The following is a 25,588-nucleotide window of genomic DNA, read 5'->3' as shown; positions in this document are numbered from 1 at the left end:
GGTATGAGCTGTAATGTGGTTGGAGGAAGCTGCCCTATACGTAAAGAGTGTGCTGAAAAAAGGTTTATATTTAGGCCGAGCCTAGTTAACAGTAAGCGAACTTAAAGTATGAATATAGATGTTGTAAGGATGGAGCCGTGAAGTTCTAATAATGGTTGGTGTGGTTGTTATGGGAAAGTGATGATATATAATCCAGGATACCATTTGTTTTGAGTAGGGAACAGAGTAATTTTTAGGTTAAGGTGGCAAAAAGAAGTGTACCCCAAAATAGATTCCTCAGTAAACATTACTATTCTGAGTCAAAGTGGCCAGGTACTGGTAGGCTAGCAAGATGCCAAGCGGCGAAGAATTATGCTATTGAGAACGTGACACTTTATTTGGGCACATGGATTTTTGCATGAGCACAAACATGTAACAACCTTCCTGAACTAAAACCACAATTGCCTCAGGAACATGATACATAACAGAAAATATATATATGAAACTTATTAAATTATTATAAGTGAGATAAAGAGACCGGGTACTGGCAGGCATGCTAGAAGCCAAATGACAAAGAATTACCGTATATACTCGAGTATAAGCCGAGTTTTTCAGCCCATTTTTTGGGCTGAAAAACCCCAACTCGGCTTATACTCGAGTCAAGGTCTGTATTATGGCAATTTGCATTGCCATAATACAGACTGGGGGGAGAGGGGGGCTGGCAGAGCTGTACTTACCTGTTCTGCAGCTCCTGTCAGCTCTCTCCTCCTCTGCGCCGTCCGGTCAGCACCTCGGTCAGCTCCCAGTGTAAATCTCGCGAGAGCCGCGGCTCTCGCGAGACTTACAGTGTAAGCTGACAGAAGAGCAGAACGGACGGCGCAGAGGAGGAAAGAGCTGACAGGAGCTGCAGAACAGGTAAGTTACAGCTCTGCCAGCCCCCCTCTCCCCCCACTGAACTGCCACTGGACCACCAGGGAAGGAGAGCCCCCCTCCCTGCCATATATCAAGCAGGGAGGGGGAACGAAAAAAAAATATATAAATAAAATAAGAAATAATAATAAAAAAAATTAATAACAAAAAAAAGGGGTATAAGGACCACTATGGGAGGGGGGGGGGGGTATAAGGACCACTATGGGAGGGAGGGGGTGGGTTAAGGACCACTATGGGAGGGAGGGGGGTATAAGGACCGCTATGGGAGGGAGGGGGGGTATAAGGACCACTATGGGAGGGAGGGGGGGATAAGGACCACTATGTGAGGGAGGGGGGGGTAAGGACCACTATGGGAGGGAGGGGGGTATAAGGACCACTATGGGAGGGAGGGGGGGGAAAAAGGACCACTATGGGAGGGAGGGGGGGGATAAGGACCACTATGGGAGGGAGGGGGGGGGGATAAGGACCACTATGGGAGGGAGGGGGGTATAAGGACCACTATGCGAGGGAGGGGGGGGATAAGGACCACTATGGGATGGAGGGGGGGATAAGGACCACTATTGGAGGGAAGGGGGTATAAGGACCACTATGGGAGGGAGGGGGGGTATAAGGACCACTATGGGAGGGGGTGGGATAAGGACCACTATGGGAGGGAGGGGGGGTATAAGGACCACTATGGGAGGGAGGGGGGGGGGGTATATGGACCACTAGGGGAGGGATGGGGGGGGATAAGGAACACTATGGGAGGGAGAAGGGGGATAAGGACCACTATGAGAGGGAGGGGGTGGGATAAGGACCACTAGGGGAGGGGAGGGTAAGGACCACTAGGGGAGGGGTGAGTCAGGACCACTGGGGGGGGTGAAGGAACACGGGGGTGGGGAGGTAAGGACCACTGAGGGAGGAGGAGGGGAAGTCAGGACATATGGGGGGGGGAGGGGGCGGCAAAAAATGTTTTGCCTACGGCGGCAAATATCCTTGCACCGGCCCTGCACACACTGCATTCACACACTGCATTCATACACACACACACTGCATTCATGCACACACACACTGCACTCATACACACACGCTGCACTCATACACACACACATACGCACACACTGCATTCATTATACACACACTGTAAATAAATATTCAATTAATATATTTTTTTTAGGATCTAATTTTATTTAGAAATGTACCAGTAGCTGCTGCATTTCCCACCCTAGTCTTATACTCGAGTCAATAAGTTTTCCCAGTTTTTTGGGATAAAATTAGGGGCCTCGGCTTATATTCGGGTCGGCTTATACTCGAGTATATACGGTATGCTACCTTAGCGTGACAGATGAGTCCCTACTAATTGCCAAGCGGCATGAGAGGCGCTAACTATGCGTTGGCTCGAGGTGAGTTTGAGGCCACTGAAACGTTGTGGAGGGGTGTGGCCTCTCGGTGGTAACTAAAGCATAAGATAGAATGGGAGTGACATGGGAGGCCCTCTCTATGCCACAATGCGAGGCGGCTACCTATGATTTGGGCCGAGGGACGTATACCTCCGAGTAGTTGGCCTCGCGGGACCACTAGTTCATGGATTAAGACCGGAAAACAGAAACCTTGTTGGATAACCTAAAATCTCATAAGGTTTTAGTCAGGACGAGATTCTATGCCGAAATATAGTAACGAGAGGGTGGTAGTAGATATGTGCTGCCACCCATAGATAAGATGTGATGAGTATGTGTGCGTATAGAGTTATGTGAGTGGGCCAGATCGTCGGCCCGAACAATAATAGGAAACCTACCAGAACCTATAGATGAGCAATGAAAATATGACAGAGGCAGATGGCAGAATTGTAGTGCTAGTAAAGCCACCGTCCTGAATGATCAAGGCACCTAAAGAAATGCGAGATGTTAATGCCCATTAACATAAAACTTTCAATGAGTACAACCCAAAACCACATTATCAACCTAATAAGGCCAAGCATATGAGCAAAGTTGTCACAAAATCTTAAGCTTAATTTCCTGCAATGAAAACTTGTGGGAACATCATGACAAATGGCAGCTAAAAGATAATTTAAATAAACAGACAAATACAGTATATTTAAAATAGCCACAAATAAATCCATTTGAATGTAAGCTGTAAGAACCATTCTAACCAATAGGGGCATATGACTTAAAACCAGGCCAATCAACTGTATTCGTGAACGAACATAAAATCCAGCAAATAACTGCCAAAAGGGGGGGAATCTCATAACCAGCAATATATTGCCCAAGGGGGAGGAACCCCTGTATGGAATAACTTTCACCTAATCATTCGTATGTTTAGCCAACTTGAAACAATTCGGATGCAGATCGGCTTAAAGAACCCAAATTAACGTACTGTGTGGTGAACCGACAATGGCTGCGTTCGTGTGGTTATATTGTGAGCGTGCTAACCAGTTCAGGAAAATGATGAACATAGTCAGAAGCGGGGGGCGTGGCCTGGACTCGGAACGAGATGGCAGCATAGTGAGTGAGCTCCGACCCGCCGGCGTAAAACACAGCCTTTAATCCGATCCCATCAGCATACATGGGACGCCACCGACGAACCGACACCCCCCAGACCCCGAGGGGCTCCCAATCCGGGCACACTCACGGCCCGATGGATGGATTTCTCCAAAGCTCGACCGACATGTGCGAGGAGGCGAGCGGATCCAAGATGGCGCCGACGGAGCCGTCCTCCAGGGAACCTCGTGGCACTACACTGGAGCAGATCGGAGAGGAAATCAGATCTATGGCTGCTGCTATGGTCACGAAAGCTGACCTCCTAGTGCACACCACGTCCATCCAAGATGCACTACGGGCAGAAATAGCAGGTGTCCGGGCAGAGGTAAATGCACACACAGGCCAACTACAAAACCTAGAGCACTCCCAAGACACACAAGCCACGAGGCTGCAGGCGACTGATATGGCCCTAGCACGCCAAGGGGAGCTACTATTACACATGAGGAGGACAATGGAAGACCTAGACAATAGAGGGAGGAGGTGTAACATCAGGGTCCGCGGGGTCCCTGAACCTGAAGGTGAGGAAAATCCTGAAACTACCCTAAATGACCTCTTCCATATGATTCTGGGAGAGGGCGCTCCGCTCACATTCAGATACGAACGAGTACACAGAGCACTACGCCCCAAGTTAGCGGACGGCACCCCAAGGGACATTATATGCTGCCTCAGCTCCTTCCGGGACAAAGATGCCATCATGCAGGCGGCCAGATCCCGCCGTACCTGGGACTATAGGGGCGCACAAGTTTCCCTCTTTAATGACCTCTCGCCCATCACTCTAGAGGCCAGGCGAGCACTGAAGCCTATAACAGCAGCCCTGCAGGAACGCAACATCCAATATAAGTGGGGCTACCCCTTTGCCTTACTGGCCCGTCACCGGAATGGCTGGGCCTCAGTCCGTTGGCCCGAGGAGATCCCGAGATTCCTGGAAGAAATGAACTTGCCGCATATCCCGACTCCTGACTGGGTCCTGGGCCCGCTAGGAGGGAGACCTCAACAGCACAGGGCACATAGGAGGCGAGACAGAGAACCACCGCAAGGCCCAGCACAACGCAGGCGCAACAACCCGGAGGCGCCGGAGTAAGGGGTATACCCACTACCCCCTGGATGTGTCCCCCTGACTCTCACTCCTGCCTGGGGACCCTCCGCGCTCCCTATCCTTCACGACACCTACTTAGACCACTTGCACCTTCCTATTGCTGAACCTGGGGACTTATCCGGCCTGGCAACGAGGAGGTACCAATTGGGTTATTTCTTCTACTGTGATCCGGGACCTGAACATCCGTTTACCAAACGTTAAGTATTTATAAAGAATTTGGGAGGGGGGATAACGGGGGGCACATACTCTACGACACGGACAACATCCTGCGGGTTAATTTGTTCACAGCGATACAGCGAGATACCTGAATAGGTTTATTTGGGAACATACTTACCCTGGGGCATGTAACTACCCGCACGCTGCAACCCCTTTTTGTTTGGGATACATACGCTCTCACTGATTGCAGCCCTGGACTCCCCACTCCACACCATCACCTATTCAGATGCTCAACGTGGACATACGGTACGGGGCAATGCCCCTCCATACAGGACACTGGATATACTCGGTCCCGTTTGCATACTTATTTGATACTCCACCTATATGGCCACAGGGCCCGCATGACATTCAGGGACCAGATTACACCCGTAGCCCTACACATTGCCCCTCCATATGTTCCAACAGGCACTCACCGGATAGGTCGCACTGCCCCACCACACGTTACTCTCGCTCTACCACATGGGGACGGGGGGGGGATGGTACACATCATACCTCACGCTGGCTAGTGGACAACCAACCTACCACACACAGGGATGGGAGGGTCACGCTCTACCACTTCCACTGACATAGGTATGAGTGCGTGTCCTGGATAACCATGCAGGTGAATGAGGCCGAGACGTAGAAAAGACACACTCAAGCCATGTTTCGGGGACACATGCTACCTCCCAGTAGCCTAGAGAGGGTTAGTTGGGAAACATATTGATGTTGTTATATGTGTTATCGCTACATCTATGTGTACACCATTGCAATAATCACATTACCCCCTGCATATATGTATACTACGTGTGTTGCAAATGCTTAACCATTGTTTTCTTTTGCTTAGCTGCCGTGGGGGCTATCCCCGGGTTGGGGGGGGCGGGGGACTGGGCCCCATCTGGGGCAAGTAGGATGGGCTCTGACCACAGTTCCTTGGGTTATCTTGTTACCCTATTTATACGCAGTTATATTTTCATGTTTGGCATTTCATGTATAGTTTACGGATCACGCTCTACCACTTCCACTGACGTGGACAGGAATGCATGACCTGGATATTTGTGTAGGTTAATAGGGCCGAGACGTAGAGGAGACACGCCCTAGCCATGCTTTAGAGACTCATGTCACCCCCCAGTAACCTAGAGAGGGTTAGCTAGGAATTATGTTGATGTCGATCTATGTGTTATCGCTACAACTATGTGTATTCCATTGTACCAATCACATTATCCCCTGCATATATGTATGATATGTGTGCTGCAAATGCCTAACCTTTGTTTCCTTTTGCTTAGCTGCCGTGAGGGCTCTTCCCGGGTTGGGGGAGGCGGGGGGACGGGACTCCTTCTGGAGAAGGTCGGATGGGCTCTGACTACTGTTTCTTGGGTTATTCTGTTACCCTATTTATATGTATTTATGTTTCCATGTTTGGCATTCCATGTATAGATTAAGGCACCAGGCTGTGGAGCCGGCGGAGAGGAGTTATCTGACCTTACACAGACACCACACTATTGCTTCTGGTCCACTACGGGCCGAGGTAGGACCACTGACCCCCATTACGGGCCGCGCATCGGTCTGGACGAGGGAGCTCCCCGTTGGCTCACCCCCTGGTCTGGTTACCTGGGTGATCCCGGGCATCTCTTCTCGTCGCACGGCTACTCCCTCCTCTTCTCGGAGGAGGACTGAGGTGAACACCTCTCTTACCCCACCTCTCGGGGTCACCTCTACTTGGGGACTCATTTAACCCCCCACTTTTTTAATCTATTCACTCTCTGCTCTCTATACTCTGTACCTTTACTTCGGCGTCCCTGTGTCACCCTCTCCTTGGCTCTAGGGGCGCACCCCTCGCGCTGGGAAGCTCGCCATACTCGCTATCTTACCCACCCTGACCTCGCTAGACACCGACGACGTACATTGCCCCACGTCCCTACACGCCTACCGACTCAACGCAACATTCCCCACGGAACGAGTCCCCTGCATAACCGGGACTTACACACCGTTTAGCCTACTGCCCCCTTAATTACACAATAGCCTGACCACCAGGGACCAGCTAGATAGTGTACGGAGACCTCTGGATAACTGGTATGGGAGCTAGGGCAGAAACCTCCGCGTGCCCTGGCCCAAAAAACGACAGGACACGGGCATACCTCAGTGCTCCGCTTCGTGTAGTGACCCTCAACTGTCGAGGCCTTAACGTACCTGAACGCCGCACTCACCTGCTTCGGGAATTGAGGAAACAACGGATCTTCATAGCAATGCTCCAGGAAACCCACTTCCTCGAAGGATCTGCACCTAAACTCCGAAACCGGCAATACCCCGACAACTTCTTCAACAACCACCCCACGGCCCGTAGAGCAGGAGTTGCCATTATCCTTGCAGCCGACCTGGACTTCCAAGAACTGGACAAAGTAACCGACAAACTGGGGAGGTTTCTCTTCCTAAAAGGCACGATAGCAGACAGAATTTACACCCTGGCTTCTATATATGTGCCCAACAAGAATCAGGCGCGTTTTATGCGCAGAACAATGAGCAAACTGAGCGAATTCTCGGAAGGCACGCTGGTTGTGGGGGTGATCTTAACACTCCACTGGACCCTCAGATGGACACGTCGACGGGACATAGTTCCTTACCAATATCTAGCATTCGTGCGATACGTAAGTCGATGAGTGATTTGGGACTGGTGGACTGTTGGAGAGCACTCAACCCAGATGTCAAGGACTACACCCACTACTCTGCGCTCCACAGTCGCTATGCGCGGATCGATTACATCCTGCTTCAACAGGAAGGCTTGCCACGACTGAGGACGGCCGAGATCGGCCCCGCCACATGGTCAGACCACGGCCCGGTTACGGTGGAGCTGGACTCCCCGCTGTTCAAACCGGCACAGTGGACCTGGCGTCTGAATGAAACCTTACTCCAGGACCCTGCGGTGGAAACTGAGATCAAACAGGCCCTTGACCTTTACTTCCAGGAAAATGACGTGTCGGATACCTCTCCAATCACACTTTGGGAGGCACACAAGAGTACCATACGTGGCATCCTTATAAAAATAGCCTCCCGCCGACGCAAGGCAACCATGCAGGAAATGACGGATGTATATAAAACCATCTCGAGGCTAGAACTTCAACATAAACAAACTCCACTAGCCTCGATTCGACAGGACCTGACGGAAGCCCGACACCGCCTGAAGGAACTCCTTACGAAACGATACCACCGCTCGCTACAACATTCCAAGAATTTCTTCTATATCCACGCCAACAAAGGCGGCAAATATCTCGCCCGCATCCTGAAAGGAGACACCCCTCGCACACGGATACATAAAATCCGTTTACAGTCCGGAAAAATGTCCCAATTCCCCGAGGACATAGCCAACGAATTCCGACGTTACTATGGCGCCCTCTACAACATCCCGGGCCCTGACAACACAACATCGGGACGCCAACCCACCACGCTCATTCAAGACTACTTACACGACAACGTAGACAGACGAGTGTCTCCAGAAGCGGCGAATATGCTGGACGAACCAATTAGCACCGAAGAAATGGCCGCAGCCCTGAAGACCACCAAAACAGGCAAAGCACCGGGCCCCGACGGATTTTCTGTAGGGTATTACAAGCTCTTCTCCTCAATCCTCCTGCCTCGGCTGACTACTGCTGTTAACACCGTCACGGATGGGAGACGCTTTGGAGCGGAATCTCTGGCTGCTACTATCACGGTCCTCCTCAAACCGGGAAAAGACCCAGAGCAATGTGGCAGCTATCGACCCATATCCCTGCTGAATGTGGATACAAAACTGCTTACAAAGATCCTGGCCACTAGATTGCAACGGGTACTGCCGAGCCTGATCCACGCAGACCAGACAGGGTTTATCCCGGGGAGGGAGGCACGAGATAGTACGCTGCGCCTATTCTCCGTCCAGCACAGGGCACGGGAGACACGGGATAAAATCCTACTTCTTTCCACGGACGCCGAAAAGGCTTTCGACCGTGTCAACTGGTCGTACATGATGGAAACCCTACGGGTCATGGGATTGGGACACAATATGATGGCGTGGATCACAGCCATATACGATAAACCGCATGCTGCCGTCCGAGTGAACGGGGCTCTAACTTCCAGCTTCGAAATTCGGAACGGGACTAGACAGGGATGCCCCCTTTCGCCGCTTCTATTTGCAATGACCCTGGAACCACTGCTGCACGCGATCCGCCACCACCCGGACATCTCGGGATATACCTGGATGGGGACAGAACATAAGGTGGCCGCATATGCGGATGACCTTCTTTTTTTTGTCTCTCGTCCACGAGTCACGTTGCCCTGCTTACTCCTAGAATTCGAAAAATTCGGGAAGATCTCGGGTTTCAAACTTAACCTTTCCAAATGTGAAGTGCTTAATCTGACTTTTCGACCGGAAGAATACGAGGAACTGGGAACTATCTTCCCATTTCGTTGGTGCACGGAGAGGATGAAATATCTTGGCATATGGATCACCACGAACCCCCAGGAGCTTTATCGCCACAATTTTGCCACTATCCTGCAAAGGGTTATCTCAGATTTGGATAAATGGGCGTACCCACACGTCACCTGGCACGGAAGAGTCGCAGTGCTAAAGATGAATGTGCTCCCGAGACTTCTCTACCTGTTCCAAACAATACCCCTGACGCCACCGAATAATTTATTTTCCACCTTAAAATCCACAGTTATCCGTTATGTCTGGAGAGGGGAGAGATCTAGAATACGCTACGACACTCTCTGCCTACCCAGACTTAGAGGTGGCCTGGCACTCCCGGACTTCAAACGCTATCATCATGCCGCCACTCTGCAACGAATTCTAGAGTGGCATGTAGCTGACTCTCCGAAGCAATGGGTTACTCTGAACAATGGGGAATCACCTGCCACACTTAAAGCGGCAGTATGGCAAGGAGGAACAGGTAGTCGCACTGGAGAAGGAATAGAGACTCCGACGACACAGACTTTGAAGGCATGGGACTCGCTGCGCAAAACTACGCACGTGTCCCCGATCCCTAGTCCTCTTCTCCCAATAGTTCCCAACTCAAACCTAGCTGGTGGCATCCCAGCCAAGGCCTGGATATTCCTGGAAGAACAAGACTACGTTCCGATTAGAACGGTCCTCCATGGGGGCACTGTTCGGCCCCTCCGCGCATTACTGGCCGATAGACCTAATTCGCCTATGGCATCTCTTCGCTATTTACAACTGACACACTATTATGGGTCTCTCCCGCATAAGGAACGCCTTCACAGAGATCTTACGTGGTTTGAAGACCTATGTCACCGGGGAGACACGCTTGGCAAGGCAGTATCACTACTCTATCAACACCTGCTGGTAGGAAGCACCACGTCAAATAACACATTCAGGAGACTATGGGAACAACAACTGGAGAGCCCGATCTCGCAACCACAGTGGGACACAGCACTCCTCTGGCAATACAAGAGCTCCTCCAGCTCCCATTATCAGGAAGTCAACTATAAGTTAATATCCATGTGGTATAGAACACCAGTCGCATTACACAGGATATTCCCGACGACACCCCCCACATGCTGGAGATGTCAAGAGGAGAGGGGTACGATCGTGCACATCTGGTGGGACTGTCGACTCATCACCCCATATTGGAACAGTATCAAGTCTGAAATCAAAACAATGCTGGGAGACGACACGGAATGGTCCAGGGAACTGGCCCTCCTACATATCACCACTCGGCCTATCTCTGGCTATAAGAAGTCCATCCTACGTCACCTACTGAACGCAGCTAAAGCCCTCATACCTGCGTACTGGAAGCGGACTGAGGTTCCCACGGTTGAAGAATGGCTACACAGGATCGGAGACATACAACTGGCGGAAGCACTACAGGCGTCCCTAGCGGGTAGGGGAACCAGGCACGCGGAAAGGTGGCAGCCGTGGTTCGCATACCAAGTTACTGGGCGATAGACCTCCTGTAAGAGGGGGAAGACTGTGACCCAAACGACAATTAACACTACACACCACTGACTATATGGGTGACAGGACATCCACAGCAATAGGGGCACCGCCCAGGACTGGCAGAATCAACATTGTCCCGACGACCTGATCCACACGCACATACCCCATGAGGCTTAGAACACAATACCCATTCAAAGGTCCCTCACTTTTACCGAGTCCATGGCGCCGACATGGGCGCGGGGTGCGCTCCGGGGAGCTGGGGGGAGGACTCACTACGATGGCCACCCTAACTCACCCTATCTCTACCTTTCTACTTTCCTATCTCACAATATATAATCGTACTGAAATAACCGACAACAAAGTACTGTAATGGGAACACAGGATAGCAACATCACTTCAGACACCTTGAGCCGAGAGACATGGGTACTCGCTCAAGGGATAACCTGCTGTATTGTCCCGACCGAGAACGTAGGCATACACACTCACCTACCCACTTAATACTCCCTCTGGCATATATGCAACGCCTCATCATTATATCCAAACTGCCGCCCAGCCTGGTACTGGCACAATGTACAGTGTTGTTTTGTAATCACCAAGGAATATGTAGGTCCAGGTGCTTGACACCCCTCGATCAACATATTAAGAAACCTATTTAAAACTTACTATGCTTCTGCCTAAAGTTAAACGTAAACATGAAAAGTTGTATTGTAATTCAACTCTAATAGATGCAATGTTATTCTTGATACAACCAATCTTGAACCACACCTCCTCGGCACCATCGTGGTGTAATTGTATTCTTCAATGGCCTGCGAGCCGATCCTTTCTGTACTCTCTCTCTCTCCCTATCTTAAATAAACAGATTTTCAAAAAAACCATAGTCAGAAGCAACAGAAAAGTGAAAAATACATGACCCCTTTGATAATTTGTTGATAAGGATGTAGGAGCTATTACAGACCCCTTGGGTTATATATACCTGATTGAAGAACCTTACTACAGACAGCAATACTAATTTAAACATAATCACAGTTTTCACATGATATTACATAATCAGGCCACCAGGTGGCGACATGACTTTAAACAACCTTAAACCTTTTAAACGAATGGCTGGAATTTAGCCGAACTAAGGGGAATGAAGGTGAAGCTATTAATAATGCTCTAGTAGAGCCGAACAGAATTGTCGAATGTGGCCTGAATAGTTTGATTTATGCAAACTGCATTGTAAGTGACTAGGCTTGCCGAACGCACCCACAAGGTAAACAGACTTACACGTGGTGAGTCTGGCATGTATGGGGGGCTTAAGTGCGAGGGGACTGTGCTTGCTGATGCGCGGTGCCGGGAGAACCTTGTGAGAAGGAGGGGACCGAGCTACTGACCCGACGGCGTGCTAAGAGGCACCCATCGGGGAAACATACTGTGACAGATCAGCCTCATGTACCCCACCAGCTCCTGGCAGCAGGACCTCTGTAATTGCGACAAGGACCTTTCACAGGATCAACACGGAAGTGAAGACCCAGGACCACGAGGGAAGACAGATAAGAAAACAAAAATGGCGGAATTCAAGCCCCTCCCACAACTACAGGTCAAGGCCTTAACATGCCTTGATTTGTCATAAGTGCGATGATTATGGCTTACAGCTCATGAAAAACCCAAATCCACAATCTCAGTAAATTAGAATATTACATGCAATCAATAAAACAAGGAGTGTACATAGAACAATATCGGACCTCTGAAAAGTATAAGCATGCATATGGACTCAGTACTTTGTTTGGGCCCCTTTTGCAGCAATTACTGCCTCAATGCGGCGTGGCATGGAAGCTATCAGCCTGTGGTACTGCTGAGGTGTTATCATAGAGTTGAGCGAATCCGAACTGTAAAGTTCAGGTTCATACCGAACATTACGGTTTTTGGACCCCGGACCCGAACACGGACATTTCACTGTATGTTCGGGTTGGAGTTCGGTGTTCGGCGATTTAATGGCACGTTTTGAAAGGCTGCAGAGCAGCCAATCAACAAGCGTTTGACTTGTGTGCCCTTAGAAGCCATCACAGCCATGCCTACTAATGGCATGGCTGTGATTGGCCAGTGCAGCATGTGAGCTATCTACCAAAAGGCTGAAAGACCTAAATTGGTCTTTCAGCCACATTTACTAATACTAAGTAAAGATTGGGGCCAGGTGGGGGCCCTAAATAAGATTGGGGGGACCTACTGTCCTACCCCTGGCCCCCAGCCCTGCGCAGTGGGTGAGGGACCTAAATAAGATTGAGGGGGGACCTACTGTCCTCCCCCCCGGCCCCCACCCCTGCGCGGCGGGTGGGGGCCCTAAATAACAATGAGGGGGGACCTACTGTCCTACCCCTGGCCCCCAGCCCTGCGCAGTGGGTGAGGGACCTAAATAAGATTGAGGGGGGACCTACTGTCCTCCCCCCCGGCCCCCACCCCTGCGCGGCAGGTGGGGGCCCTAAATTAAGAATTAGAGGGGGGACCTATTGTCCTACCCCCCGGCCCCCACCGCTGAGTGGTGGATGGGGGCCCTAAATTTAGAATAAATAAAAATGTATTTTTTTTACAGGTATCTAGCTTATGGTCCCCCCTCATGTGTAATGTTTTTACACAATTAAGTGATTTTATTCATTACAATTTGAGGGACCTGCCTGACAACCCAGGCAGAAAGTCTAGAGATTTTAATTTGCAAGTCCTACATTTAACCATGTAACTTTCCAAAAATCCATAACACTTGTACCTGGAGGGTACTGTTTTACTCGGAAGGCTTTGTTGAACACAAATATTAGTGTTTCAAAACTGTAAAATGTTGATGATATAAACAATGATATAATCAGCAAAAGGGAAGTTTTTGTGTGAGAAATGCAAAAAAAAAAAATATGAACGCTAACTTGGCTAGTATTGGTGACTAAGTGGCTACTATAAAAGACTGAACATACACAATTTTTAATAACCTGGGTTGCCTACTCTTTCAAATGGTATGCCATGATGGGAGTAAACTTTGTTCCTCGGCTGCCATACGGTCTCAAAGGCAACATAGGTATAGCAAATGAATTTGGCAAATTTTAGTGTGTAAAAACTGTAATAGGGAAAGCCCTGTATTTAATCCTGTAACTTTCTAAAATCCCTTAAAACCTGTACATGGGGGGTACTGTTGTAATTATGAGGCATTGCCTCCGTCCTTAATGGTTTGTTTGTTTGGAAGGGTTACCACAAGAAAGCCTCTTCTCTCTAGAAAGAATATGGCAGCAGGGCCTACATTTAAAAAGTTGCTGGGCTGGGTGGCCGCCGTTCGTATGGATGAACACGAGGTGGCGGCCATATTGTTCCCGTGAACGAATATAGTGGTGTTTGGTTATCGAGTGTATGGAACCCAAATCGGACACTCACCGGCGCAAACGCCGCTGGGACTTCCATCTCCAAGTATGTTGGTGGTGTTCATATGAGAAGAGCGGCGTTCGGTGGGAGCAAACTCCCGAACGAGGGACACAAGGCAAGCACACGTATGAACAGTTCTGTTCGGTATATTGTTGTATTTCGTACTCCCGAAAGAGACCAACTCCACAGCCTGATTTCTTGGAACTTTTTTTGGACAAATTATTACTTTCATAGAAATCCCGAACCCCTGAAACGATCTTGGTGATTTTTGGATATGTTGGTCCCCCAGATCGGGGGTATCTGTCAGGATCGGGACAGGGATCCAACACGCAGAGTACAAACAGGTGGTAGGTACGTATACCGGACCTTAGAATGGCCGGACTTAACGTAAGGAGTAAGTAGAGAATGGTCTAGGAACAAGCCGAGGTCGAGGGAACGAGAGGACAGGTAAGCCAGAGACAAGCCGAGTCAAAGGGTAACAGAGATAAACAGGGTAGTACAAACAAGCCGGGTCAGAACCAAAGAGACAACTAGAATACAAGAGCACTGAGTGACTAGACAGGCTAGAACCACGACAGGGCAATGAGCAGATGCCGAAAGCCTTACTTTATACCTTGATTCTAGAGAGTAATCACGCCCCCGACGAGTCCTGATTAGTGCTCGGGACTTGACTGACAGGTCGACCCGGGTTGACTGAGCGTCGCGTCATATAAGGAAGTGGATCCCTCGCGGTCGGCATGTAAATGGCCGAGAGGACCGCGAGGAACGGAAGAAACAACCCCTCCGGGAGGATAAACGTCTAAGTCTCTCACCTCCTCTGAGGTAGAGACTACAGGTACCCTGACAGTACCCCCCCTCTCAGAAACGCCCACCGGGCGGAAGGAACCGGGACGAGATGGAAAACGGGAGTGAAAAGCCCTGCGGAGGCGAGGAGCATGTACATCCTCCTGAGGTACCCAAGTCCTCTCCTCAGGACCATATCCCTTCCAGTCAATAAGATATTGTAACTTCCCCCGGGAGATTCGAGAATCGATGATGGAGTTGATTTCATACTCCTCCTGACCCTCAACCTGAACAGAGCGAGGAGAGGATATAGTGGAGGAAAATCTGTTACAGACTAACGGTTTCAGTAAGGAAACATGAAAGGAGTTAGGAATGCGTAAGGCAGCTGGAAGAGCTAGGCGATACGCAACTGGGTTAATTCGAGTCAGAACCCTGTAAGGGCCAATGTAACGAGGGGCGAATTTCATAGAAGGAACCTTTAAACGAATGTTTCTTGTACTCAACCATACCCTATCACCTGGAACAAAAACCGGAGCCGCCCTTCTGTGCTTATCAGCGTGTTTCTTGAACAACATGGAATTATGTAGGAGAATTTGTCGAGTCTGATCCCACAACTTCCTCAAATTGGCAACATGAACATCAACCGACGGTACCCCTTGGGAAGGAGAAACCGAGGGAAGAATGGAAGGATGAAAGCCATAATTCATGAAGAAGGGGCTGGAACGAGTAGAATCACAAACGAGATTATTGTGTGCAAACTCCGCTCAAGGAATCAAACCGACCCAATCGTCCTGGTGTTCAGAAACAAAACAACGCAAATATTGTTCAATCTTTTGATTGGTACGTTCAGCAGCTCCGTTAGACTGAGGGTGATAGGCAGAAGAAAAATTCAATTTGATGCCTAGTTGAGAACAGAAGGATCTCCAAAAACGTGAAACAAATTGGGAACCTCTATCGGAAACAATTTCGGAAGGTATCCCATGTAAGCGAAAAATCTCTCTCGCGAATATCTCCGCCAATTCAGGAGAAGTCGGGAGTTTAGTTAAGGGCACGAAATGAGCCATCTTAGTAAACCTATCAACCACCGTGAGGATCACAGTCTGTTTTTTAGAAACAGGCAAATCTACAATGAAGTCCATAGCCAAACAGGACCATGGTCTCTCTGGAATATTCAAGGGATGTAACAAACCACATGAGGTTGCTTAGTCTTAGTACAGACCTCACATGCTCCGATGAAATCCCTAATATCCTTCCGTAAAGAAGGCCACCAGAAATCTTTAGAGATCAAGGAACATGTCTTGCGAATACCCGGATGCCCAGCCGCCTTACTGTTGTGAAAACACTGTAAGAGTTCCAGTTGGAGTTCAGGGGGAACGAAATGCCTTGCCCCAGGAGTCTGTCTAGGCGCCAGATGCTGCAACTTCATGATCTGACCAAGCAACGGAGAGTGAATCTTAAGACTCGTGTTGGCGATAATATTGCACCTGGGTACTATAGAAGACAAAACCGGCTCAGATATCGCAGAAGGTTCATATTGTCGAGACAAAGCATCGGCTTTAGAATTCTTAGAACCAGGTCTATAAGTGAGCACGTAATTGAAATGCGTGAGGAATAAAGACCAACGAGCTTGCCTGGAGGACAAGCGCTTGGCCTCCCCAATATAGGACAGGTTCTTGTGGTCTGTCAAAATAGTAACAGGATGTAAGGTGCCCTCCAATAAATGTCTCCACTCCTTTAAAGCCATGATAACTGCTAGTAGTTCCCTGTCACCAATGTCATATCTGCTCTCAGGACCTGATAGTTTCTTGGGAAAAAAAACACATGGATGTAAGGGCTTATCCACACCTAACCTTTGGGACAGGATAGCACCTATACCTGTCTCTGAGGCGTCTACCTCGAGTAGGAAAGGCAGAGTCGTATCAGGGTGAACTAAAATTGGTGCAGAAGCAAACAGTTCCTTGAGTGTTTTGAAGGCAAGAAGGGCTTCAGTAGACCAGTTCTTAGTGTCAGCACCCTGTCTGGTCATATTGGTAATAGGAGCTATAATTGAAGAGTAACCCTTAATGAAGCGCCTATGATAGTTGGAGAATCCAATAAACCTCTGAATGGCCTTGAGGCCCCTGGGTAAAGGCCAATCCAAAATGGACTGGAGCTTATCCGGGTCCATCTTAAACCCTTCCCCAGAAATCACATAACCAAGAAACTTTATCTGGGATTGGTCAAAGCTGCATTTCTCCAATTTGCAGTACAGGCCATGTTGAAGAAGCTTGCGCAATACCCTTCTGACTTGTCTGTGGTGAGTCTCAATCTCTCTAGAGTGTATAAGTATATCATCCAGATATACAATAACGCAGTCATGTTGAAATTCCCTAAGAACTTCATTGATCAGGTCCTGAAATACTGCCGGTGCATTACAGAGACCAAAAGGCATTACTGTGTATTCATAGTGCCCATAACGGGTATTGAACGCCGTCATCCACTCGTGTCCCTGCTGAATTCTCACCAAGTTATACGCCCCTCTGAGATCTAACTTGGTGAAAATCTTGGAGCCTTTTAGATGATCAAAGAGCTCGGAAATCAAAGGAATTGGGTAGGCATTTCTAATGGTTATTTTGTTCAAACCTCGATAATCAATGCAAGGTCTTAGTGTACCATCCTTCTTTTTAACAAAAAAAAACCCAGCCCCGGCAGGAGAGGAGGATCTCCTAATGAATCCTTTTTCAAGGTTCTCACGAATATACTCCTCTAAGACTAAGTTCTCTTTAGTGGACAAATGATATACATTACCCCTGGGGGGCATAGTACCAGGTAGTAGATTAATCTTACAATCAAAAGACCTGTGTGGAGGTAAAGTATCAGCATTCTTTTTGTCAAATACTGCCTTTAAATCCAGGTACAAGGGCGGTATTTGTACCTCTGTAGAGTAGGTAGAATTAATCGGTGTGTTAATTGCGCAAAGCGGTGACACTGTCCGTAAGCACCTGTCCTGACAACCCTGACCCCATGAGATTATCTCCCCTAATTCCCAATCAATAATAGGGTTATGTTTTTTTAACCAAGGATACCCCAGGACTATGGGAACAGAAGGAGAAGAAATAAGCAATAAAGATATGTCTTCCTCGTGTAAGATACCAACAGTTAATTTAACGGGTATGGTTTCACGAAAAATAACAGGCTCAACTAAAGGTCTACCATCTATGGCCTCAACGGCCAAGGGTGTCTCCCTTAACTGGGATGGGATAGCGTGTTTGGTAACAAAAACTTGGTCGATAAAGCTCTCAGCAGCTCCGGAATCTATCAATGCCATAGTTTCTAGTACTCCCTTCTCCCAAGTTAAAGAAACGGGTAGCAGAAGCCTGTGATCTTTATAATTAAGATTAGAGGACAAAATAGAAACACCCAAGGCCTGTCCTCTAGAGAAACTTAGGTGCGAGCGTTTCCCGAGCGATTAGGACAATTTAGGCGTAAATGACCTCTGACTCCACAGTACATACACAACCCCTCCCTTCTCCTGTACTGTCTCTCCTCTTCTGAGAGGCGAGTATTGCCTATCAGCATAGGTTCTGGAAAAGGTGAGGTTGTGGATTCAGAACTTTGAAATGAAGGAGCTAGTTTAAAGGAAGGTCTACGGTTTCTCTCTCGAGTGTTCTGCCTCTCTCTTAAACGTTCGTCAATGCGAGAAATAAAAGAAATTAAATCCTCCAAATTTTCAGGAAGCTCTCTAGTAGCAACCTCGTCAAGGATTATGTCTGATAACCCGTTTAAAAATACATCTATATAAGCCTGTTCATTCCACTTAACCTCTGCCGCCAAGGACCTGAACTCTAGTGCATAATCCACAAGTGTTCGGTTTTCTTGTCTAAGGCGTAACAGTAATCTAGCTGCATTGACCTTTCTACCTGGAGGGTCAAAAGTTCTTCTGAAAGCAGCTACAAAGGCATTATAATTATATACTAACGGATTATCATTCTCCCACAATGGATTGGCCCATCTCAAAGCTTTCTCAACAAGTAATGTGATAATAAATCCAACCTTCGCCCTATCTGTAGGATAGGAGCGGGGTTGTAATTCGAAATGGATACCTATTTGGTTTAAGAAGCCACGACACTTCTCTGGAGAACCACCATAACGTACAGGTGGAGTGATACGGGAAGAAGCACCTACAGTGGCTACCTCTAGACCTGAACTCACAGGAGAGATAGAAGTATTACGCATCTCCTCTGGTTGATTACTAGAACGAGATAGTAACACCTGTAGTGCTAGAGCCATCTGGTCCATTCTGTGATCCATGGCGTCGAACCTAGAGTCAGAAGGACCAACCTGAGTGTTTGTACCTGCAGGATCCATTGGCCCTGTCGTAATGTCAGGATCGGGACAGGGATCCAACACGCAGAGTACAAACAGGTGGTAGGTACGTATACCGGACCTTAGAATGGCCGGACTTAATGTAAGGAGTAAGTAGAGAATGGTCTAGGAACAAGCCGAGGTCGAGGGAACGAGAGGACAGGTAAGCGAGAGACAAGCCGAGTCAAAGGGTAACAGAGATAAACAGGGTAGTACAAACAAGCCGGGTCAGAACCAAAGAGACAACTAGAATACAAGAGCACTGAGTGACTAGACAGGCTAGAACCACGACAGGGCAATGAGCAGATGCCGAAAGCCTTACTTTATACCTTGATTCTAGAGAGTAATCACGCCCCCGACGAGTCCTGATTAGTGCTCGGGACTTGACTGACAGGTCGACCCGGGTTGGCGTCATGACGTCGACTACTGAGCGTCGCGTCATATAAGGAAGTGGATCCCTCGCGGTCGGCTTGTAAATGGCCGAGAGGACCGCGAGGAACGGAAGAAACAACCCCTCCGGGAGGATAAACGTCTAAGTCTCTCACCTCCTCTGAGGTAGAGACTACAGGTACCCTGACAGTATCAGGGGATGTGACTGTTGTGCGTTTTCCATGTGTTTTGGGGGTACTGATGGGAGGTTATTAAAAATGTATGTGTTCTGTGCCTGGACATATTTGAGTTTAGTATAGTTCCTGACTCAATTATCTCCCAGGCACAGGGGAGGGGTTATCGTGATTTGTGTGGGAGTGTCCTGGACCTGAGAGACAATGTTTTTGCTGTAGTCTACTCTCAGGTCTAGTTCCCCTGGAATATGTAATCGGAAACCCCTTGCATGGTGAACTGCATACAGGCCAGTTGTGGCTTCAATTAAAGCAGTTCCTCTTCACCCTCAACATAGAGCCTCATCTCATGTGTGGAGGGGACAGCCATATTCACTCTGGGGATTGCTATAATCACTATACTCCCTTGGATTACAACACTTGCTTTTGTAAGAGCAGCCTGATTTACTCTCTGGACTAGGAGAGGTCTACCCACTGGAAGCTGGATCCTGGTCTTGGGTCCAGGTGGGTGGAGGAAAGTGAGACCCCAACCAAGCTGTAACGCTGGCTGTGGGGTTTACGGTGGCTACGGTGTCCGGTGTGGTGTTTATGGTACTCAAGGATTACTAGGAAGCAGCAATTGGCGGAGGCACCCAGTCGTGGTGCCAGGTGGTCCGTCACATAGCCCCCCCTATATCTCTTCACTGATCCGCAGATATGCCCCTTCTCGGTCTCTCCACTTTGCCCATGACCTTCTCACGCTTGCAAGACTTGTTGCAGGTCGCTCCTTTCCTTTGGAATAGCCTGCCTATGACCAACAAGCTCTCCCCAGGTCTTCAATCATTTAAAAGTGCCTCAAAACCCATCTCTTTGGGAAAGCTTATGGCTTCCCAGAGTTACCTCTATCTCACGTACCTGTCCCTTGCTCTCCTCCAGCTCTGCTTCACTCCATCTTGTTTCGTTGCTACCTCCTGTCCTGTTGTGTTTTACGCTCCACCTCCTATAGACTGTAATCTCGTTTGAGCAGAGCCCTCTTCAACCTATTGTTCCTGTAAGTTTTTGTAATTGTCTCATTTATTGTTAAATCTCCCCCTTTGAAAATATTGTAAAGCACTACAGAATATGCTGGCACTATATAAATACCAGTAATGATAATAATTGTTTAGAGATATTATAGCAGATGTGTCAATTGGGGGCTCTTAACCATAATGGGGTAGACCTATTTCCCCCCCCATGCCCAACCATTGGTGGTGGATGGGGGCTAATTGTAAAAATAATTCCCTCCTCCCCAGTAACTAAGGGTGCCCCAGTCACACCCTCAACCTAATAAAATGAGGAGGGGGGAATAAATTAAATACCTGAAAAATAAAAAAAATAATACTTACCATTAGATGTCTTCTCTTTTTTTCCATCTTCTTTTACCAGCCCCAAAAAAGGTCAAATAAAACTCAGCTCCACCCTGAGTCTAAAAAAGCCAAGTGTAGGAAAAATACATAACACAAAGACAGACTACCCAACTCTTCCGGACGTTCTGTGAGTCTCCCACATTTAATTGCAGCTCCCACATGCTAACAAATTCTATATAATATCCCTGTAATCAATATTTTTGAGAGCGAGAGAGAGTTTTCAAAGCATTAGAAATGACCATTGAATTCTCTCTCGCTCGATCCTGATTAATTTTCAGGATATTTTGCTGCGGCTCCATAAGAGAACCACACACACATATCAGCAGGGAGTACATTCACGGTTTGTGTAGGAGCCCTGGGTGTCATTTCACTAGCCAGCGCTCAGTCTGACACAGAGCACCGCTGGACATTGAGAGGCCCCCTTCCAAGCCATGACAGGTAAAACAGCAGGGAGGGAGCCACCAATTTGTAGGAGTGCAGAGCCGGCAATACCTTCGTATAGGTCGGCTCTGTGAGTAAGGCAGATGACTGCTGCTTATGAAGGAGTAAGGGGAGGGGGCAATATGAATGGAAGGAGGGGAGGGAGACATGGGGGTTGAGACATGGAAGAAGGGGGGGAGGGAGACATGAGGAAGACATACATGAATGGGAGGGGGGAGGAAGACATGGATGAAAGGGGGGAGGGAGACATGGGGAAGACACATGCATGGAAAGGGGGAAGGAGAGACATGAATGGAAGAGGAAAGAGACATGTGGGGAGAGACATGGATACAAAGGAGGAAAAAGACATAGGGGTAGACATTTATGGGGGGGGGGGGAGGTTGATGCCCACACAACTTACCCTGCCTGACTGAGACTGCAGTTTGCAGAAGGAGCTAGTGGAGCGAACAGTCCACACAGCGGCATTACTACTTAGACAGTAAGTAACCCCCCCATTTGCAGCCCCTATGTCCCACTACAGTCCCATCCTCCCAGTTAAAGCCCCTATACCAAACTACAGTACCTTACCCCCACTTCCAGCCCCTTACTTCATTACAACAGCATTGAACATCCCTACTACAGTTCCCATCACTCCCACTACAGCCTCTAGAACAGGAACTCTGGAACAAGGCGCTGAAATGTGAATAGCTCTATTTTCCCCAGTAACTGGACAACACACAGTTCTGGGAGTGCAACCGATTTATTTCGCTCAAACACAGCCTTTTTATGCACAGACTCGCAGCATGGGGTCTCCATACAAAACATACACAAGCCCCTCCCAGGTGACCTATTGTCTGAGAAATAATTGAGTCATAACTGAGTAACTCCATTATCTCTCAGGTACAGGTAAATAAACAGCATATATACAAAATACCCCCAAAACATAGTTATAATTCACAGGAACCCCACAATTTGTATATTCCCAAAAAGCTCTGGTCTGAAAGCCCAACATATGCAAATAGCGCTCAGATTGGTAAATCGCCATTCGGGTAAGGTTCTGACCGACAAGCCACAAGGCGATAGCCCATGGTCATAAGAATGAGGGTGACAGCTGTTCGGCTTTCAGGGGTTCCTGTGCAAACACCGACGCTCCCCTGGCTTTTAGGAAGCGAATGCTCCCCCCAGTCGGTAGTTCATATTTTCCAAACGTTCCACGCTGCCTGTGTTCGGGAGACAAAATGGCCTGGACCATGTGCGTTCGGTTATACAAATGGCGGCCACTCAGGGAAAGCACTCGGGTTAATGTGTTAGGGTGTTAATTTGGGGTTAAAAGCCAGGGGAGTTTAGTATTTGGGGAGGTATAAAAAAGGGGGACCACACACCATCCACTCGGGAGATGAACAAGACAACCGAATACAAGGGAATGAAGTCTGCCACACCCCCCTTTCACACTCCATGACTACACCCCACACTCCCATTACAGTCCATATTCCATGACTACCTCCCCACTACAGTTCCACATCCTCCCCACTAAAGCCCCTCTCCCCCTGTTGCAGCCCATATCCCTCACACTACAGCCCCTCTCCCCAATTGCAGGCAGCCACATACTATAGCCACTAACTGCTCAATTACAGCCCCTATCACCCCACTACCAGTATCTCCCGAGATTAGGTTCTGGATCCATCTCTGCCATGTCTCTTACTCCATATAGATGCCAGGCTCTGGATAAACCGAGAATGACAAACGTGGTGAGAGATACTTTTCAAAGGGAGGGAGGTCGCGCTGTACCTGGTGAAGCCACGTCCCTGAAATAAGGAAGCCACATACCCTGAAATGTGTTTTTGCATGTTGGGATTTCTGCAAAGTAGTCCCTACTTTGTCTTATGTTTTTAGTTGGAAAAACATGAAAACAAAAAAAAGAGTAGGAAAGAGGAAGTGATTGGGACAAAGTAAGTACAGTTTTGCTTTAACAATCTAGCTTTTCATGATCTAATATAATACAAGTCAAAGTATTTGGTTTCTCTTACCTAAAACCTCCAGCAATATATCCACATAGTTAAAAGGTGAAAGGAGGTTTACATTGAAATGCAAAGTCCTTAGTACAGTGAGTTCTGATTTTAGAAGATCAGACTTTCTGTATTTGTAGCCTGCTGATTGCAGAAACTGCAGTACCATATTGTTGTTGATTATCTGCAATACAAAATATTTTCACACAACAAGCATTTAGAGGTAAATTACAGACACCAACATAATCTAATAGCGTTCCATCTAAATTTACCAGTATTTTTTGCATATTCAATTTTGCATAAAATCAGATTTTGTATAAAATAAAAAATGCTTTGTTACTTTTTGGCCTTGATTAAATTAGAGCTGATCATGTTTACTGGCAGTTCATTGACTCCCGATAAGCTATTTAATGCAGGGCTGTATTTACCACGAGGCTAACAAGGCATTCCTTGGACAGCACTTTCCAAGGTGCTGCAAAAAACGCCGCCCCCAAATGCCCAGGCTAATGCCTTGTTAGCCTCTTTTTATGAGCTGACCTGAATACTGGCAAAAATGCAATTTAGCTAATATGCCATGAGGTATATCGCTTCCTAAAATAAAAAGACAAGATGTTTTTCTTAAAATTTGGCCCTGTCAGCTAAAGAACCAGACAGTGAGTAAATACATCTGTGTCAATAAAGATAAGAACACAGATAAGACAAGTTTGTGTTAATTAAAAAGTATTTGTTCAGCAAACACACATATATATTGCTATAAGTTTAGTTATATACAAAATTAGTAATATAGTGTGATTGTCAGGTTTCAAAACTGACATGTAAGACTTTTCGTTTATTACTGGCCCTTTAAGTGAACTTCATTGATTTTCTCCTCTAGTGGCCTCCCTAACCACTAATCTATTCGCTCACCTTAATAACCTCCCCTGGATTAACTAATGAGGAGGCTTGATAAGTCTACTCCCAGCACACAACAGTGTCTTGAATGCTCCCCCCAGTCGGTAGTCTATGCTCTGTTAAAGATGAAGTCTATGTTCTGATAAATAATCTCTGTTCCTGGTAATATCCTGTATTTTATCTACATGATTCCATTCTGTAGAGAACTTACCTGCAGTGCCTCATCCTGTACTCATCTGCATTTCCTCATACTGAAAGGCACTAACCTGCATTACTTCATCCTGAACTTGCCTGAAAGACTTTCCTTATCAGCTTACAAGAATCCTGATTTGTGACGTATTGCCTTCATTGAAGAATCTGAACTGCTTCAATTGCTGCATCACTGCATGATCTCGTAAGCAACCTGCATTACATTATTTTAGAATATACCTACCTGTTTCAACCTCTGCAACTCTGCATGATCCTGTATTGCCTTATCCTAAAAGGTATTTACCTATAACTAGCTGCATTGCAAAGTATCCTGGAAATCCTTAACTACTTGGTATAACTTCAAGCCTGCTTGTATACAAAATACTTTATTCATTTACTTTCTAAAGATCTTGTTTGTGGCATAGCGCCTAAACCCTGTTTTTTCTCACAAAGTATCCTGTTTGTGGCAGACTGCCCTTTATTCTTTATTTTCAGTAAATTTGTTATGTCTAATACGATAAAGTTTTAACCAATAACCCTTGCAATCGTCTCCTCTCTGACCTGCTCAGGAGCATGACCGTGATATATTCTTAGTTAGAATATATATATATATATATTGTGACCGAAAGCAAGGAATTGTGCTGGAGGGAATCTATATACCTCCCCAGATTTTGCAAGGATCCTACTTTGTGTAATTAGCCCCAGGGAAATGTGTTATGTTATAATGAATGTTACACTTTAAATATGTGTATATTTGGGCCCTGGGGTGGAGTACTTGGAGAGTAGGGTGGGCCAGTGCTCCACTCCACATTTTGGAAGTTGCTTGTAACCTACAGGTGAGAAGTCCAGTTCCAGAGTTTGAATCCTAATTTAACTCACCTGAAAAGGATTGTCAATTACCAGTGCTATTAAGTACTCCCCTGCCAAGGAAGGAGGGAGATTGTGTTTGGTTTCTGTGAGTGGAAACAGAGAGCTGAAAACCTGAAACAGTAA

General features: G+C 47.6%; 1 protein-coding gene across 1 annotated transcript in view; it reads right to left on the bottom strand.

Annotated features, from left to right (window-relative positions):
- CNTD1 (cyclin N-terminal domain containing 1) overlaps window positions 1-25,588 on the bottom strand; it is a 144,089-nt gene that overhangs the window by 10,654 nt on the left and 107,847 nt on the right. Inside the window, exon 5 of the mRNA XM_063425852.1 lies at window positions 23,537-23,699. Within this exon, the coding sequence (XP_063281922.1) occupies window positions 23,537-23,699 (163 nt within the window). The remainder of the gene's footprint in view (window positions 1-23,536; window positions 23,700-25,588) is intronic.

The sequence above is a fragment of the Pelobates fuscus genome, chromosome 6 (genome assembly GCF_036172605.1).
Source record: "Pelobates fuscus isolate aPelFus1 chromosome 6, aPelFus1.pri, whole genome shotgun sequence".
NCBI lineage: Eukaryota > Metazoa > Chordata > Amphibia > Anura > Pelobatidae > Pelobates > Pelobates fuscus.
The sequence above is the reverse complement of the archived record's forward strand: the minus strand, read 5'-3'. Positions and strand labels throughout refer to the sequence as shown.